This window comes from Pleurodeles waltl, chromosome 4_2 (genome assembly GCF_031143425.1).
Source record: "Pleurodeles waltl isolate 20211129_DDA chromosome 4_2, aPleWal1.hap1.20221129, whole genome shotgun sequence".
Lineage (NCBI taxonomy): Eukaryota > Metazoa > Chordata > Amphibia > Caudata > Salamandridae > Pleurodeles > Pleurodeles waltl.
This window is the reverse complement of record NC_090443.1, coordinates 1,028,397,728-1,028,416,090: the sequence shown is the minus strand read 5'-3', so window position 1 is coordinate 1,028,416,090 and position 18,363 is coordinate 1,028,397,728. Positions and strand designations below refer to the sequence as shown.

General features: G+C 46.8%; 1 protein-coding gene across 2 annotated transcripts in view; it reads left to right on the top strand.

Annotated features, from left to right (window-relative positions):
• The window catches only part of RPS6KB2 (ribosomal protein S6 kinase B2), an 81,181-nt gene that overhangs the window by 23,998 nt on the left and 38,820 nt on the right, over positions 1-18,363 (top strand). For both annotated transcript variants that reach the window (XM_069232926.1, XM_069232925.1), the window contains exons 4-9: positions 3,889-3,957; positions 5,724-5,871; positions 11,499-11,556; positions 12,316-12,416; positions 17,717-17,807; positions 18,010-18,100. In XM_069232926.1, the coding sequence (XP_069089027.1) occupies positions 3,889-3,957; positions 5,724-5,871; positions 11,499-11,556; positions 12,316-12,416; positions 17,717-17,807; positions 18,010-18,100 (558 nt within the window). The remainder of the gene's footprint in view (positions 1-3,888; positions 3,958-5,723; positions 5,872-11,498; positions 11,557-12,315; positions 12,417-17,716; positions 17,808-18,009; positions 18,101-18,363) is intronic.

Sequence of the window (18,363 nt, the reverse complement as noted above, 5' to 3'; positions counted from 1 at the left end):
TGTTTCTTCAAGCCCATTGACCCCATTTCTGTTTCCGTATGTTTATGCAGTTGCATTGACTCTCGTGCCATTTGGCTTTATCCCATCTGGACCTACACGTCCATCCTTCAATCTAGTTCTCAGATACTCCACACCGCATCCACCTGCTACATGGCAGGCCCCATCTCTCCTGACCCCTGAAATTGTGCCTCTGAACAAGTCTTGCAGGGAAGCACAAAGACCGTTGGTGGAAGAAGAGTACCTAAATGGGATTCAAGACCTTTTTGGATCAGTTGTAAACATGGCATTAAAGTTCCTAAATGCAACCTGCCCCTCAGCGCACTACATCCATGCCCTATGTGATATCGCTCAGATGGTTGTTCCTCATATGTCAGAGGAGATGATGCAGGGCACACTTCCAAGTGATTGAAGATAGTTGGAATACATCACACCACATAATAAAATCTGGACAGCACTATGCCGATTTGGTAGCCAGGGCCACAGGTACTTATATCTTCATTCGAAAAATTGCCTGCCTAAGCACTTACGCTTTATCCCCGATGTCCAGGATAACCTCATGGACATCCCATTTGACGGGGTTTGCCAGGTCATAGAAGCTACAGCCTGCTCCTTAGGACTTAAATTCCACCTCCTGTGAGGGATTATCACCAAATGTGATGCTTTTGTGGCTTCTCAAGGGGATTTTACGTTCACCACCTGCGATCTTACCTGCCCCAATCCAAGCAGCAGCAAAATCAAGAAGTACTGGTCATGGGCAGAGCCAGAGAAAAGGGGAGCTGATCCACCCAGCAACTCTCCTACTCCTCTTCCTCACCTGCACAAACAGGAAAGCAGACCTAGTTTGCTTCCCCAAAGCCACTCTGAGCCTGGGCTTGGGGTAGGAGGAGTGTCATCCTGTGTCTGAGCCTGGAAGGCTCTTACCTCAGACAAGTGGGTCCTCCAAATCGTAGAAAGAAGTTACACCTTTCCCTTCCTCCACGCTCCACTCTTCCCATCTCCCCCCCCCCCCCCCCACAAATCATCTCACTATTATTCAGCAAGAGCTGGCATGCTCCTACAGAACGGAGCTGTCGAGTTGCTGCCAGAGCACGAACAAGGCCAAGGATGCTATTCATGTTACTTACTTGTTGCCAAAAAGGACACCAGTCTGTGTTCGATCCTTGACCTCAGAGAATTGAACTTTAAGGTGCTGACACTAGCTCAACTGTTGCTGGTGTTGGAATCTGGAGACTGGATGATGTCACTCAATCTGCAGGACGCGTACTGCCACATACTGATCCGGCAGTCGCTTCGGTGATCCCTGCGCTTTGTAGTGGGTTATACGCACTACCAGTTTGCTTCCATTTGGGTTAAGTTCGGGAGCTCAGGTTTTCACAATGGTGATGGCAGTGGTTGCAGCGCATTTCCAAGGGTTGGGCATACCCGTTGTCCCGTACCTAGGCAACCGGGCTAATCAGTACCGGATTGGCGGAGGTGCTGTCTGCGGTCTACAGTATCCCTACTCTTCAACCTGTGTGTTTTTTTTTTTTTTTTTACGTATCTTTTTATTAACAAGTCCAAAATCCCACCTGAGTCCCTCCCACTGACTTCAGTTTGTCGAGTCAGTATTTGCCATGACCCTACCATGCACCTTTCTTTCACTTCAGATGATTCCTGATATCCTGGAAAATGGTTCCCTTTTTCAAAAATGGCATGAGAGGCCCAGTTCTGAAGGTCCTTTGACTCTTAGGTCTGATGACTTCCAGTATTCTCCTAGTCATGCATGCATGTTGGCACATGAGGGCCCTGCAGTTTTGCCTCTGCAGACAGTGGCTACTGTGTGGGGCTGGCCTGTCGTAATCTCCCTCAACGCTGCAGCAGAAGTGGCAGGAGGTGCACCTGAATTGCGAGAATGGTTGTTGCTGCTCCTCCAACCTTGGCTACTGTAGTGATGAATGCGTCCACCTCAAGGTGGGGAGCTCACCTGGAGGATCTGGAGATCACGGCTGTCTGTTCTCCTAAAGAACAAGTTCTTCAGTTAAACCTAGTGGAAATGTGGGCCATTCGGTTGATTAATAGCCAATCACCCGTTGGGGTCTCTAAACGTGAAAGCCGGCGTTATCTTGCTGATTGCAAGTGGTGTCTTCTCCCGGAAGTAGTCCACCACATCTTCGCCCAGTGGATTACTCCTCAAGTGGACTTGTTCACATCGTCAGAAAATGCTCAATGCCAGCAGTTCTGTGTCCTCCTGTATCTGTCGAGGGGGGTTTAGGGGTGTATTTCAGTTGAGGTGCAACTATCAGTTGCACTACACATTTTCCTCCGATACCCTTGGTTCCTCAAGTTCTGAGGAAAGTACTCCAGTACCAGGAACAAGTCATTCTCACCGCCCCGGATTGGTCAAGGAGGCATGCAGACCTTTGGCACTTTTTTTCCCATATGTCCGCTGCCGAAGCTGCCATTCAGACAAACGTTTTGCTCAGTCGGGGGTGATTGTTTCTGCACCCCAATTGCCAAGGCCTCCCCCTTCATGCCTGAACATTGAGCAGGGACATCTGAACTCCTTTCAACTACCAATAAAGGCGGTAGATGTCTAACTTTGTTTTTGTTGCACTGACAACAATGTGGACCCCTTCATGCTAATTTGTCCTAGGTTTTGCAGTTTGTACTTTCCCTTGCCCAGCGGGCATGTGCATTAGGCACTATCGAATTATCTGGCTGATGGTTGGCATACCTCAGTCTTTCAGCCCAGCCTTCATTATTAAAGTACCCAGTTGTGATGCGTTTTGTGAAGGGGGTGACCACATTGTATCCTCCAACTTCCTTTGCTGTGCCCCAGTGGGACCTCAACCTAGTTTAACATTTCTTGTGGGGACTCTGAGCCCCTGCATAGTTGTCCTTTAAGAATGTTGACTTTAAAGACAGTGTTTTAGTGGTAATTACCTCAGCCAGATGAGTAAGTGAGTTGCAAGCTCTCAGTTCTTGCCCATCACCCACCTTTCTTTGTATCCTCCGTCCCATCTCGTCCTAGGCAGTCAGTCAGCTACTACCTGGATCACACCAAGGACGTGCAACAGGATGACCAGCTCTTTTTGGGTTACTGTGGTGCCAACAAAGGTAGGTTACACAGTACAGAAAGGGACTTTGTCAAGGTGGATCATCCTTTGCACTAAGATCTTTTATGCTTTGACCAAGAAGGGATCAGGGTCCATTCCACCAGAGCCAAATCAACCACTTCTGCTCTTGCCAGAGGAGTTCCAATCGCAGAGATCTGAAGTGCGTAGGGACAGACACTATGCCATATCTGTCCTGTTGGATTTCCTCATCTAACCATTCATCAACCCTCCCTCTGAGCAGATTTTTGCTTTGGAAACTATTCTATTCTGCATGTGGAGAATCTGCATGTAGACCTATACACCATAAGAAAAAAGTACTTCCCTGCAGCAATGATCTTTCTGGTGGATACTCTGTCTACCTGAGATTCCTGATTGACCCATCCGGCCTCCGCGTTTGATGGATCAGTAATAGGGAAAGTTGATAAGATCCCAAGTCAGGTTTGGCACTGGACCACTCTGTCAGTATCGGTCCATCCACATCCCTCCCAGGCTTGGAAAAAATGGATGGAAACGGACGTTGTTGCGCTGGGGAGGGCGCTGTATGACTTTTGTGAGTAGTTCAGCTCCACTTGTGGCTGAACAACTTCAATATCTTGAAAGGAAATTACAGGTGGGCAGGCTGCAGAACCAATCCCTAGAGAACCACTTTTTCCTCACTGGTTTCATGATACATTTAAGACATCACTTACTAATTTAAACGAGGCCGACTGTACTTACTTATACCATGACATTGGGTGAGCTTATTTGTGTACATACATCTGGTGCCAACTTCCTAAATGCTGTCTTTTTGCAGGTGTTTCAGGTTCGTAAAGTACAAGGGTCAAACATTGGAAAAATATTTGCCATGAAAGTGTTAAAGAAGGTATGTTTTTTTTAATTTTTATTTATTTATAACACTTATAAAGCGCACTGCCACCAAACTGCTATCCTGGCGCTAGCCATAAGCGTAGAACAGATGCATAAACTGCTCAATTAAAAAAAACTGCTGAAGAGAACCGTTCACATTATTTAGGGAAGAGCCAAATCTTAAGCGTTTTTCTGAATTGTAGAGGATCGGTTATTGCTATAATCAGGGCTGGGAGCTGATTCCAGATCTTGGCTTCTCCACCATAAATAACCGACCACCCTGTCTGGGTTTTCTAAACTTGGCCACACAGGCCAAGTTAGCTGTGGAGGAACAAAGGTACCTGTTTGTGATATCTTCTCAAACTCCCTTGTAAAGGGGACCTGTCCTGACCCCAGCAGAGCTCAAAACACAATACAAAGTGACTCAAACAAAATTATTTGTTTAAGCGGTAACTTCTTCATAGCTAAGGAAGTGGAGGCCTTTCTAGAGCTGTTTAAGGCAAACGTAGTGGCTGCAGCTTGTACTCGTGACAGCCGGCGTAATAAGTAATCTGGGGTGCCTAACGAGAGCATTGCAATAGTCTAGTCGACTCAGAATAACACTATGTATCACTAGGGCTCTGACTGTAGAGGGAAGCACCAGGAGGAACGTATGTTGGGCTCTCAAAACCACAAAGCAAATACCCACAGTTTTAATTCTGTGGCTCTCCATACTAAGCTTTTTGTCAAAGACAACCCCCAAGTTCCGAGCAGAGTCTGCCGGCACCATTATGCCATCAGATTAAAATGGCCAAAATTAGGTGAAAGCATGGCCGGCTCCTTGTTAGGTGAACAGAGCATCTTGGTCCTATCACCATTGAACTTCGGTGAGATCGAGTTGAGCCACTGCCTGATCTCCTGCATGCAGTCATGAAAAGAAGCCAGTTGCTGATCACCAGCCAACGACAAGATTAGTTGTGTATCATCGGCATAGTTAACCAATTGAGATTTTACCAGAGAGATCATAGGATATAGATGTTGAAGATGATTGGGCTGATCGAAGAGCCTTGAGGGACACCTTGGTTTAGAGTCCTTAACTCCGATTGAAAAGAGAGGAGAGCAACCGCCTGACATCTGTCCAATAAATATGAGCGGAACCACTCCAGCGCTGTTCTGCCCTCTCCAGTCGCTGCCAGCAGAAGTGTAATGTGACAAACTGTATCAAATGCGACTGAGAGGTCTAATAAAATCAGGACTGATGATTGCCCCTCAACAACCCTCATTCTCGGCTCCTCCATAGCTGTGAGCAATGCCATCTCCATCCCGTGGCCTGGCCGGAAGCCAAATTGTTCTTCTTCCAATAAATTGTTGTCTTACAGATATAGGGACAGTGCCTTACTTACAAACTGCTGCAACAAGGATATTGGTCTACGGTTGCTCGGGGTAGATGGGTCCATAGAGGGTTTTTCAAAATAGGCGTCACGATGCCTGCTTCCTGCAAAAAAGCCATCAAGCGTGAATGTAATGACTGATCACAGATTATCCAAAGTAATGGATAAAGGTCCTCCGCCTGTTCCCTCCAAACGTAATGTGGTAAAGGATCCAGGGACGAGCCTGAGTATGATATATATATATAATGCATGCTATTATTTCAGAAAATCGTACTCCTGGAGGCCTAAAGAACTAATGATACCCTGACACAGGAATCCTGCTGTGCTCCTTCCACACTGTTGGAGCCCTATGACACTGACAGGCCACTTATGAGTAGATACTTACAATGTTATCTCTTTTCTTACACCTTAGGCAAAAATAGTCTGCAACGCAAAAGACACGGCTCACACCAGGGCAGAACGGAACATCCTGGAAGAGATTAAACATCCCTTCATCGTGGATCTCATCTATGCCTTTCAGACCGGAGGAAAACTCTACCTCATCCTGGAGTGTCTGAGTGGTAAATCTTCTCCTGGTTTCGGGGAATTGTTTTCCTACATCCTGAAGGGCCAGCGCAGTAATGCCCTAGAGGGCTCTAGGGTGAACGTTCTTCCTCATTGTGAAGTGCCTGAGTGGTAATGGTTTGAGGGATCTAGAGGGTAAGCTATTCCTCATCCACAAGTGCCCGAGTGTTAATGTTTTGAGCACGTTTGGAGGGCAAGTACCACGAGGTTTGTGTCTAGTACCCGGTAGATGCTTCTTGGCTCTTTTGACAAGTGCATGTTTTGGCCTAGTTGCCTACTCTGGGCGGAAGGAACAGGCAAGTTAGGACCCATAAGTTTTCTCAAACTAATCCAGAGCATATATGTATTGGGCACATACATCTGTCAGAGACTGTCGGACATATTTAATTTATTGTTCTGAGTTCTGACAACCTTTTGACACAAGTACACAAACACACACAACTCACAATGTTAATTTTAAAGATGCTATTTTAATCCAATTTTGGTCCAGAATAAATGAAAAGATATGCCGAAATCAGTAAGATGTTTTGCAAGAGTGAAACCAATTAATGTCAATATTATGGAATAGTGAACATATTATACTGTGCATTTTTAAATATATCTGCTTACCTATTTTCCTAGCCTGAAAAGGTTTTGCCATAATAAGGTTTCAGTATTTCCATAGTTGCCACACATTTGTACCTGAACTTCATATTTTTCCAGGGTGGGGTTTGTCTGCGAGACGAGGCCAAGTTTAGTCTGCGCAGTAGAAAAATATTGTGAGGCAAACAGCCTGTTGTGTCTCAGCTTGCTGTTCTGCTGTCTGGAATGTTGTCAGTCTCCCGGTGTTTCTTATGGTGTTGACTGAGAACAGGTAATTTGAGCCATCCAGATCATTCATTTTGAGAAAAATAAATCTTGTGATCTTGGAGCCTGGTGAGCGATATAATGTGAGAAATATCTTGCACACTTGTTTAAAAGCAATGACTAAATCAATATGTGCACCCAAAGCACACTATCAAAACTCACAGTAAATGTAATTTGAATTGATGCATAATAATGAATAATGACTCAAGGGGCCTTAAGCCTCAGTGAACAACCAAGTAATAAAAATGAGGTGCTCCTAAAAGATATATAAGGCAAAATATATGACAAGCCCATATCCTTTAAGGGTTGTTTGAATGCTATCTATTAGCCATGTCCTGGAGCAATAGTAATTTCTCAGCGACTCTGTCACCCTGAAGTACCGGAAGAACAAGGTTTTGATGAATGTTGTATGACAACCTTTAGTGTCTGAGCAGTAATACTTTGAGTAATCTAGAGAAAAATGGCTCATCATGCGGTCTTTGAGCAGTAATAGTCTGGGGTGTCAGCAGAGAGGCTTTACCCCATGTGGGAGTGCCTGAGCAGTAATGCTTTGCGGGGTCTTGAGGTTACAACAAGAGCAAACTGATTACAGAGACAGAACTAGTGATTATATTTACAAGAGACAGAGACCCGCATTACAACTTTGGCGGTATTTCGGCAAGACCGCCGTGCTGGCGACAGCCGAAATACTGCCAGTGATGGCGGTCTCCTGACCGCTGTATTGCGAGGCACACACAGGAGATCGCCAAATTACGGCCACATGCCACCCATCACCAGGCTGACCGATGGCAGGAGAGAGGCGATTCCACCACCAGCACCGCCATGACGAGAAGACTCTGCCAGATTACGAGCCACAATTCAGTACGACGGTCACTGCATGGCAGTGAACCATTGGCAGTTCGCACCGCCGTGCAACAACCAATGGGGTACAGTTGTGCCGATAGGGGCCTGGGGTCCATGGTGTGAGGTGACAGTCTGGTATGCGGCGGCCATCACCGCCTTCATCTGCCCCCTACCTGACGACCTCCACAACGTGGGCTGCTGTGTGATTCCTGCCAGGTATGTGGGACTACTGTAATAAGGGGGAGGGGGGAGAGTGTTTGCAAGATGTGTATATTTGGGGTGAATGTGTGTGTGTCTGAACAGCTGTAAGTGTGGGGGTGCGGTTGCATGGGACAGGAATGTGTTTTTCTGTCTTAGGTTGCGTTACCGCCAGAGTTTTCGTGGCAGGGCGACCTCTGCAAAAACCCTGGCGGTGTGCAGCCTCGTAATATGGTCGGCGGTGTCACACATGCTGCCGGCCCAGAGAAGGCACCCGTTGGCCACGGCGGTCCGCCATCACTGGCTGGGCTGTCAGTGCTGACACTGCTTTCCCTGTAATACGGTGGTCTTCACCACCGGGACGGCAGCGGTGGAACTGCCATCTCAGCCGCTGCGGTTCCCGGACAGCCAGGGTCATAATGAGCACCCGAGTGCCTTGCTTGGCCACTGGGAAAGAGCACGGTGAGCTGGGGCAGCTTTGGTAGAATGTAGTGAGCTATGTAAAGAGTTGATTTACCATTTGCTGCTTGGATGCATTAAACCCATACTTAGGAAGCATACCAGAAAATCTAAAAGACTTGAAGGGAAACATTCATTGCTGGTGGTTTGAAGAATGCATTTTGTTTTTGTCTTCTGATCCCAGAGTGCATCTGCCATATTCTCAGATCTGTTTCTAGAGACTGGAAAAATATACTACTTGGAGAACTGAAGTCACATAGCCATCCAGAGACCGTTGCAAGAATAACAGTTTCCTGTTTTGTCACGCTTTCCATGCAGAACAACATATGCCCAAACGAACCACAAAGCAGTCCAGTGTGTGCTGCCCCATTTTTCTGAAGAATTCCCATTCATTGCGTCTTAAACAGAGACCAGTTGTGATTTGTTGAAAGGCAGCCTATCAAACAAGCATTTCCAATGCAATGGGTCTCGCGTTTGCTTGAGTTAGAGCTATTAGTGTTGCAAATTCCTAACTGGACTTTTCTTGCCACATAAATTTAAAATGAAAAGTAAAACAGTTCACATAAGCGAGCCGATTCAAAGCACCACAGCCTCCATTAGCACGAAGGAGAGAGACAAAAGGAAAAAGAAGTTCACTTGCAGCCAAACGTATTGACAGACATGCAATTATCCATGTAAAAGTTTTTAGATGGCCAAGACAGTGACAAAACCGCCCCAAGGAGGGACACACGTAAAGCACTTACTAATGATAAAAAAAGATTTTTGAAAAGCAAGCCCACGAATGAGTGATAGTGATGGGTCTGCGGTTGGCTTGGTTAAAAGCCCACAGATAGAGTACAAAAGGCCAGAGCGCTTGCACACTCAACCTAAAAATGGGAACTAGTTTGCTGTTTCACTCAATGTGATTTGCAGACTTCTGAGTGGCTCTGGACTGCCACTCTTAATGGCTGGGATACTGTAATCTTCCTGACTGTTTTGTGGTCCAGAAAGTTAATTCTGTCAATTGTGCACCTTGGGGCAAGTTGGATATATTGCACCCACATTTTGCTCACCACTGTGTGATTAGCACTTGATTGTTTTTTCTGGAGGTGCTGCCATGCTGGATATCACTTTTAATTCACTCGTGGAGTATTTATGATCATCTTTATTTCAAATTTTTTGTTTCATTCTATAATATAATTGATTGTAATTTCCATGCATCGTATAGTTTATATTAAACGTTTTAAGATTAATATCGGTCCATCAGATGAAAAGATACAAATACACATAGCAACATGTAACTGATGCACAATTTCTGACTTATGTTTCTCTCCCTTGCCTCTTTATTCAACTTCCCAATTCTGCATGTGATCTAGGTGTGCAAAGAAGAGTGGATCATTAGTCTTGCAGGTCCACATTGACAGTAATCGGTGATCAGAGACCTATGAGAAGATCATCAAATTTATCAGAATTACTGTGATAAAATCATACCCAAGTTTTAAGTGCATCACATCTTACACCTGTCCATTGTGAGCCATAGTCAAATGCACCTTAAGAAGATAATGTTTGTTATTAAAGTAAAGCTACAGCAATGGTTGAGAAGGGTGGACCAGATTTGGCGAATATATCATTTATCGGTTCTTCATCACCAATCGGGCACTTATGGTGAAAAGCAACAGAGTAACAACACACAGAAAGTGCCCTTTCTCCGATGCCTTCTGGAAAGCCAAAACCAAGTAAGACCAGCCAAACAGAACAAGTCCTTTAAAAAACGCTTGAGACTAGGAGAGGAGGAGCGTGAAACTGCAAAGCAGAAATTGACAGCAGGGTGGCTGATGAGGAGGTGGGTTGTAATGTCTGAAGCGGGAGCCTCCGGCAGAGTCCCAGGGTCAGAATTCATGGAACCAGCACAGGCTTTGAAGAGATACTGTGAGTTGGGGTGCAAACTAAAGCACAGGAGGTGCCAGGTCCAGGGACTGTAGTGTTTGGTAACAAGTGAACGTACATCAAAGCAACGGCCAGAGAACCTTTAAATCTGCTCCCTGAGCCAGAGTGGGAATCTGAAGTCCCATGTCCATTGGTTTCATCAGTGGACTTTGCTGTATGTAACAAGGGCCGCTCTTTGGCTGTTTGAGATGCTTGTTAGGAGTAGCCCAAAAGGCCCTTTGCTGCTTTCAAAAGGTAATGATAGGCGTGTACGCGCATGACATGGTTAGTGCTACAAACTTGGGTGTCCCCCGGTGAGCAGCAGTCTCAGCGATGCCTTTACTTATCTGCCAGCTGAGGTTACAATGCCCTTTCATCTGTCTTTGTGAGTAGTACCCAGCAGGTGGGTTTTTCTGGAGCAAACCTTTAAGGTCTGTGACTTCAGACTTCCTGTTTCACGAGAGCCCTCCTGGGCTTGCATACCTTGATGGCCAGAAGCATTCTAGTACAGGGCCATCTCAGTTTGCTCCTCTGCAGGTCTCTGGATGCCAGTTACGAGGAGTTCCTCCAGCTTTCCTCGTCTGTGATCAAGATTTGTCTTTTGATCTTAAAATGGCCTTAAAACAGATCTTCAGAGTGGTTTAATTTTTACCCAACCCATAAGACTTTCCATAAACAATACATTTCTAACTACAGAGTTGAAAACATCACCGCAGTCCTGAGTACATAGGACTAGAGTGGTGCCTTTTACACCTCTTGTCCCAGAGTCCTTCTGTAGTAACAGGAATGCTATCAGGTAGTAATTGTTGAGAGAAAATGCGACAGCAGCTCCTGAAGAATCGTCCAACTCCTAATCTGGCTCATCTGTTACACGGCCTTGTTGCACTCTAAACAGCTTTATGGAGGTTATGGCACATTACAGATGTGCAGTGCATTCATTTCTCAATACTTGGTATTAATGATCTTTTTTGCATTCAGTGTTTTATATTCACTAAGTGACTTTCAGTCAGGGAGCAGGCTGAATTAACACATACTGTTTGCTTTGTTGAACTGTAGTAAGGAAAACTCCTAGTTTGCAAGACTGGCAAAGCCTTCCTAACATGGCTTCCTTCTTTAGATTTGTGTGTTCTGATTCTTTTTTGTGGAGCGACAGCCTTTTTTAGAAATGTTTTACAAAGCTGCGTACTTGGGTATTTTCTCCACAAAACCTTATAATTGATATTGTTGAAAGATGATTCTTTGCCACTGCATCGCTCATCTGTTAAAAGTGGGTTTTTCCAGTTTCTAGAGGTCATCACGTGGGTTTGTCTTCTGTCTGGCAGCATTCTGTGTGTGCTGGTGCTCATCTCCTTTCTGCTGGTTTCCTCCACAGGCGGGGAGCTATTCATGCAACTGGAGCGGGAAGGAATATTCCTGGAAGACACTGCTTGGTAAGTCTGTTGTATGGCAGATGCTTCTCAGTAGTGACTTTAACCACTGCTAACTCACCCCCCTCAAGTACCCAGATTGGGCTTAGTCAGGCCCAGTTTGGTTCTTGTTCTGAAAACATCCAGCTCTTTGTTCAAATGACCCCTTAGCATCCTGCACTTTGTTCTGCTGTTGCTCAGTTGTCAGTGTGTGTTTGTGCATTGCAAAGCTACTAGACTGTCGTCGTCTCTGTGCCCCTTGTGCAGTTGCTTCTGGCATCCCTCGTATTGTTTTGTTCTGGCACTTCATTTGCTGTGACTCATTACTTTGTCATAGATGTATCCATATTTTCTGTGCAGCACAAGTTGTTGTCTTTGGCTGCTTGTGGAGCACTGTTGTACACTGACTTGATATGAAGTGGTGCTTTGTTGCTGCTTAGAGAGCCTACTTTCTTGCACCTTCTTCTCTCACGCAGCTTCTGCCATAGGATGTCGAGTAGGGTTGAATGTATTACAATTTGTTTTGCTTGTTGTCAAACTTTGCCATACTGCTTACATGTGTGGTCCTTACAGTTTGGTCATGCTTCATTGTGCACACCTTTTTCCGGCTTTATTCACAGCCATTTTTATCAAGCAGCTTCTGTGTTCCTTTGCGATGTGCGTCATGCAGTCTAATGTGGTTTCCGCGCTCAGTTGTGCAACGTTCAGTGCTACTTCTGGATTTGCCTTTTTATGTGCTAGGTATCTGGCTTCAGATTGTCAGCTGTGCACTTTGTCTTTCAGTTTTTACCTGGCCGAGATCACGCTTGCTCTTGGTCATCTGCACTCTCACGGTGTCATTTACCGGGATCTGAAGCCAGAGAACATCATGCTCAGCAGTCAAGGTACATGAGGAGGAAGGAGTGGGCCTGAGTAGGGTGATGGCAGAAGGGGAAGTTGGTGGGGAGATGTGAAGGCACATTGCAGTGCGCTATGCTTCTAGTGCTAGGGCATCAAATACAGTCTGTGGTCCAGAGCAGGCAAGGATGAAAAGGTACTAATGATGGGGGTAGATCCGGGAGGAGAGCAGTAATGCCTGTCTGAGACTGGAGGCTGTTGAGAGCGCAGTGGAGATGGTCAGAGGGAGCTGTGAGGCTGGGAGAAAAACAGGGGACAAACTGCTGCAGTGGTACTCAGTGAATGCCACTGGGGTCCCTACCTCAGCCACTCCATCCTGTGTGTGTGTGTGGGGGGCTTATTTCCTTTTCACCTCCCCTGACTTTCATCCGTGACTGCATACATTTGGTAGGGTCTGTAAGCATAGTGTCTTTGACACTGTACCTATAAGGGCTTATCATACAGCTGGACTGCTCTGTGAATCCTCTCTAAGAGCGATGCATCCACTGAGCTTTCCTGCTAGGTGACTCTTGTCTCCTTCCCCCTATTGTTAACATCAAGGAGCGGCACACGCCCGCAGAGACGGCCTACTGAGTTGCCACTCTGTGTAGATAGCTTGGGGTGTGCATCCTGGCTTTTCTATGCAACCCTAAGCCCCTGATTTGCTGTCAGATGTGCCCACGCCTATTTAAAAATGTTTGCAGGAAACTGAGTCTTTGTTGCAGTAGTCCCCCACTTTTTGCCTGGTATTTGATGCAACTTTGACTGGAGTGCGCTGGGTTCCTGCTAACCAGTTCCGGTGTTATTTCCCCAAAACAAGGTAGCTGGTCAGTTGATTTCCAAATGGCAAGGCGTTTAGCACTTCTGTAAGTCCCTAGAAAATGGTACCCCTGGCACCTAGGGCGTAGGTACTAAAAAGGGTTCATAAGAGCTGCAGCACAACTTGTACCACCTTGAGGGACCCAGCAGCAACCTTATGCAGACTGCCATTGCAGGCTGCGTGACAAGGCCCTCCAAAAAGTGAAAACACAACATGGCGCACAGCCTGTGTGCCATGTCGCCTCAACACTACTTGTGATATTTGTAAGACAACCCTACAGCAGGCCTTACAGCCCTAAGGCAGGGTGCATTATATTACATGTGAGGACATATTTACATGAGCTGATGTGCCCCTGTGCTGGTCAGTTCAATTACTGACAGTGCAACATGGAAGCCATTTTAAGGTCTGTACTTGAGACAGGTCAAACCGAGTTTCCCAGCTACAGAACGGCTTCACTGAAACCCAGGGTGTTTGGTAAACACCTCGTATTAATACACCCACACTGATCCCAGTGATGGATTTACTAATACATGCACTTAGTGGGTACCTTACAGGCACCGCCAGAAAACCTTCAAACTACTAGTGTGCTGGCTGACTGGTCCAGACCAGCCCGCCACCACAGATGAGTTTCTGACCCCCTGGAGGTGAGAGCCTATGCTCTCTGAGGTTGGAAACAATGCCTGCTCTGGCTGCCTCTACTGCCTTTGATATGCGACTCTGGCTTCCCCCAGTCAGTGGGAATGCCACCCCCTACCCAGGGCCCATTTGCCACCCGGACAGGTGGGAAACTTAGCTTTTCAGGAGGTATGTTCACCCTCAGGCTAGTACCACCCCTAAGGTGGACTATCTGAAATACACACAACTAGGAAAATTCCACCATTTTAGTTTTTGGTGGAATTAAACTCGCTGGGTCAAGGTTATGCCCACTTTGCACAGGAAGTGGTCATACAGAAGGTGTAGTCACCGTAAAGGTAGGTAGTTTATTGGCTAACACCTGTCACTCCCTGTAACACCCCTAAATACTGTATGAGGGGGCACTCTGATGGCAGGACCTCAGATTCGACAGATGGAAAGAAGGAGTGGACAAAGAACAAAGGAGCAGTGACTGACGTGGTGCCAACCCTGACGCTTGCTGCCCCGGCAGTCGTGGCGAAACAGACTCGTCCTGCCACTGTGCAGACTCCAGGAAACCTGGGGGACTGCCAGTGCTTCGCAAATCACCAGTGAACTCTCTTGGAGTAGAGGAGCTACTCCCCTGCAGCCACAGGCACCAAAGAAGCAAGGTCCGTTTCACAGTCCTGCGGCTTACCGGAACTACTGATGCTGCAGCTGCCCAGGAAGAGGTTGCCATGCGCCCACAGATCATATCAGTCCTCCCTCCAAGTGTGGGGATGCCGGGACTGACTGGAGCCGCACATTACCTGTACCCGGGGTACTGGATCCCTTGCAGCAACCAAGGCTTGTTGTGTCCAGTCCTGACACCATTGCCGAAGAAAACCGACCTGCATGTCGAGGGACTTCAGGGACAGTGAGATCGAGAGTGGCCCAGCTGTCCTATTGGCCCCTTTTCTGCAGAACCAAGGAAGAGTGAGCCTCCCACCGCAGCCATCTAACACCTCAAAATACCTCTGCACCTGTGGCTCACAGCCAGAGTCCAAGAGCAGTGATAGTCCCAACAGGGTCCTGAGACCCTCAAAGGTTGAACCCACCCTTGGGTTTGCCCAGTGTGGACTCCCAGTCGCCACCTGCAGCTTCTTTGTGCATTCTCCCTCAACTGTGACTGTTGTCCGCAGCACAAACCCAGCACCTAAAAGCACCACTGCACCCCAGCCCCACAGGCCGAGGAGAAAGGGGCCAACGGTGTCCAAACGTTCCCGAGCATCTCAACGACTGAGCAACCGTGTGCTTTCGCCCGGATTGGCCCCCCCAGTCCCAGCTTGCAGCCTATTTGCAACTGGACCGTTTCCCATTAAAGTGAAGGAGACACCCCAAACTGTAAAGCACCTCTGCACCCAGCGCCCAGTGCCTCCCAAAGTGACCTGTTGGTGCTGCCTTGGACCTTGTCCCATACTTACCTGAACTCCAGAAGAACAGTACAGTGCAGTGGATCTTTCTTTTACCATAGGTTAACATTAGGGCATCCGAAGCTGAAAAGCACCTCTGCACCTGAATGCCTCAGAGCCGACCTGTAGGTGCTGCCTTGGACTTTGCCCCAAACTCACCTTAAATCCAGAAGAAAAGTTCCATAAGTCGCTTACTAGTGCCTGAATGCAATATATGTTTTTCCTCCATCGGATAACATTACTGCTCCAGAAATTGCATTGTGTGAACTTTTGAAACCTATAAATATTCATACCTCGAAAAGTTCTTACCCGACTCTGATGATCTGAGTATCTAAACATATAAAAGTCTGTGTTGGTTTTATACATTGGTGCCTGATTTCTTTATTGAGTGTGTAACACTTACTGCCTTTGTGTTTGCAATGAAGGCTTAGCACTACCCTCTGATAAGCCTACCTGCCCGCCCACACTACCACAATAGAGGGCATTTAGGTTATCATTTTTTGCCTCTGTCAGTCATTTGGGGTTTGCCAGGATTCTTTACACAGTGGTCCATCGTATAAAGAGCCGGCTTCCTACATTGTCCTTTTAAAGTTCCATTTCCCATTGTACCCTTCATCCATGTGCCCTTGTTTTTGCACAGAGGTAAGTGTAGCGACTGTCTGAATCAGTCCGCATCCAAGCTTTGAGTCAGGCTCTATCGCAGTTAAAACTCTCTCCATCCATTCTCCATAATAAGCTTTCCACTTTCCAGTGCTGCTTACAGAATTCTGCAATCCTGTCTCCACCTTCAGCCGCTCGATCACACTGTCTGGATGATATCAACCCTCATCCTGTCTCCTATCACAGTCTCTTATGAATAAGACCTCTTCAGTTTTGTGTTTTTTTTGGTTTTTTTTTTCTCTGGCTGATCCTGGAGTTTCTGTGCCCAAACTAAACCCTGAAACACTTCCTTTAGTACCAGCAATGCAGTCACCGATCACTTCACATTCTGCACAGTTTCCCTTCGCTCCTCTGGAACTGGGGGTGATACTGGTATCTGGGTTACCTCCCCTCCACTTTCTGTTTTCCACTGTTCCTTCTGTTTTGGTAATCATATGTGCCACAACTGTTCCAATGTTTGCAGTGATTTTTACGCTGTTGAACCCCAGTCTCCCCAGCACTGCTTGTACATGTATAACAGGTGACTTCAACCTTTACCTTCCCCCAGTCCTCGCTGTCTCACCTTTTCCATCTGGTGACCAGTATCCGTTAAAACACGCTCTGCACTCCCAGTCTTGTCAGACTCCCACTGTGGTTTGATCTTCTCCATTACCTGCTGGTAATTGCTGCATGTTGTATATTGGCAGACACCAGGAGAAGATGCCTGCAGACAGTTTCCACCACTGATCAGATCCTGAGCAGACCCACTGCTGACATTTGTACCATTCGGGTGCCACTCGGCTCCGATAGAAGGAAGTGGGCTATTGTTTTTAAAACAATTAATTCTGTATGGACATTTAAGTTCTCCTTTCTGCTCCTGGAGTATTGAGTCTAGAAAAGGATTCATTAATCCTCTAAACGGAGGGCGTTGGCATCGAAGGCTCTAGGACATCTGTGGTGAAGACCACTGGCCCTCCCACCGCATGGATATTGCCTAGGACCCAGAGCAAATAACCTGCTGCGGAGCCCCTTCTCTTCTCTAGTGTCACTTCCTCTGTGCGCTCCTCCCTATCTTTCTACTAAGGTCACTGTCCTTGTTCTTGCTCAAAGACTTTGCTCTGCCCCCTCAGTTCTGATTTCACTTTTCTTCCTTCCAACCCATATCTACCCACCCATCCTAAACCTGCTCTAGTTTTGGCTTTTGTCCTTGATTGCTCCTAAACTCTGGAATATGCCCCCTGTTCTGCCCCCTGTCTACCCTGCGTCTTGCTGCCCCTTTGTTCACAAGCTTCTCAAGGACCATTTGCTGATCTGCATCTCTTGTACCCTTTGTCATGATATCTCTTTACTGGACATTATCTTTAACAGTGCACAGCATTTTGATGAAAGTATTTCAAATGAAATAAATGTGATTTTGAGGAAGAGTATGTGTTAGGATTTTTTGGGACCTGAACGAAGAGCAGTAAATTAAAAGAAATTGGGGATGAGTGTGTGGAACTGATATGTGAAGCCTTTAAGGGAGCGGTAGATGTTGGGTGGCTCTAGGGACGGTAAACGAGTGGTTGAAGATGAGAACCTGATTTGTATGCCATATCTATGCCTTTGTGGGGGGGGGGGGGTCTTTGAAATGTGAGGTTTCGGGGGTGGGGAAAGGGGGGTAGGGAGAGATGGACTGCTTGAAGAGAGTGAAGTGTGGGGTTTAGGAAGAAGAGCAAGGCTCAGAGGCTCATTGATTGTTGGTGACATGTTCTCCAACAGCAGCTGACCTCCCCTTCTCTCTTCACAGGCCACGTGAAGCTGACAGACTTTGGGCTGTGCAAGGAATCAATCCATGACGGGTCCGTCACTCACACTTTCTGTGGGACGATTGAATACATGTAGGTAAGGCACTTGTGTGCCTGTTTGTATTCCACTAAACATAGCAAAGCGCGCACACATGAGGCAGTGCACATACTGCCCCATTCGATCACCTTGGCTGGCACCAGCTTGCTGGAGTTTGGAGCAGGGCATTTTCTTTGCAGCTGTACTTCTGGACCTTGTTTTGTGTGTAAATAAATGTTGTTTTCTCCTTCTCTTTAGGGCCCCAGAGATTCTTGTTCATGCTGGGCACAATCGGGCTGTAGACTGGTGGAGCCTCGGAGCGCTCATGTACGACATGCTCACGGGATCGGCAAGTTCTCAGCTCGCTCTTTGTCCTGGTTGACTGTTGTAAGTGTAAGGGAACTGGCTGCACATTGTGGTGTACTTCCTGCTTGAAGAAGGAAGTGACATCATAGACAAAAGGAAGTACCATCAGTTACTGAGTAATATCTGTGACTAAAGTGGTAGCAGCCAGCCCTGCTCCCCCTATACTCTGAGAGGTGAAATCCCAGTTACATGCCACACTATTTTCTTTAGACAGAAAGATATTTCACTGACGCAAAGTGACTGTGC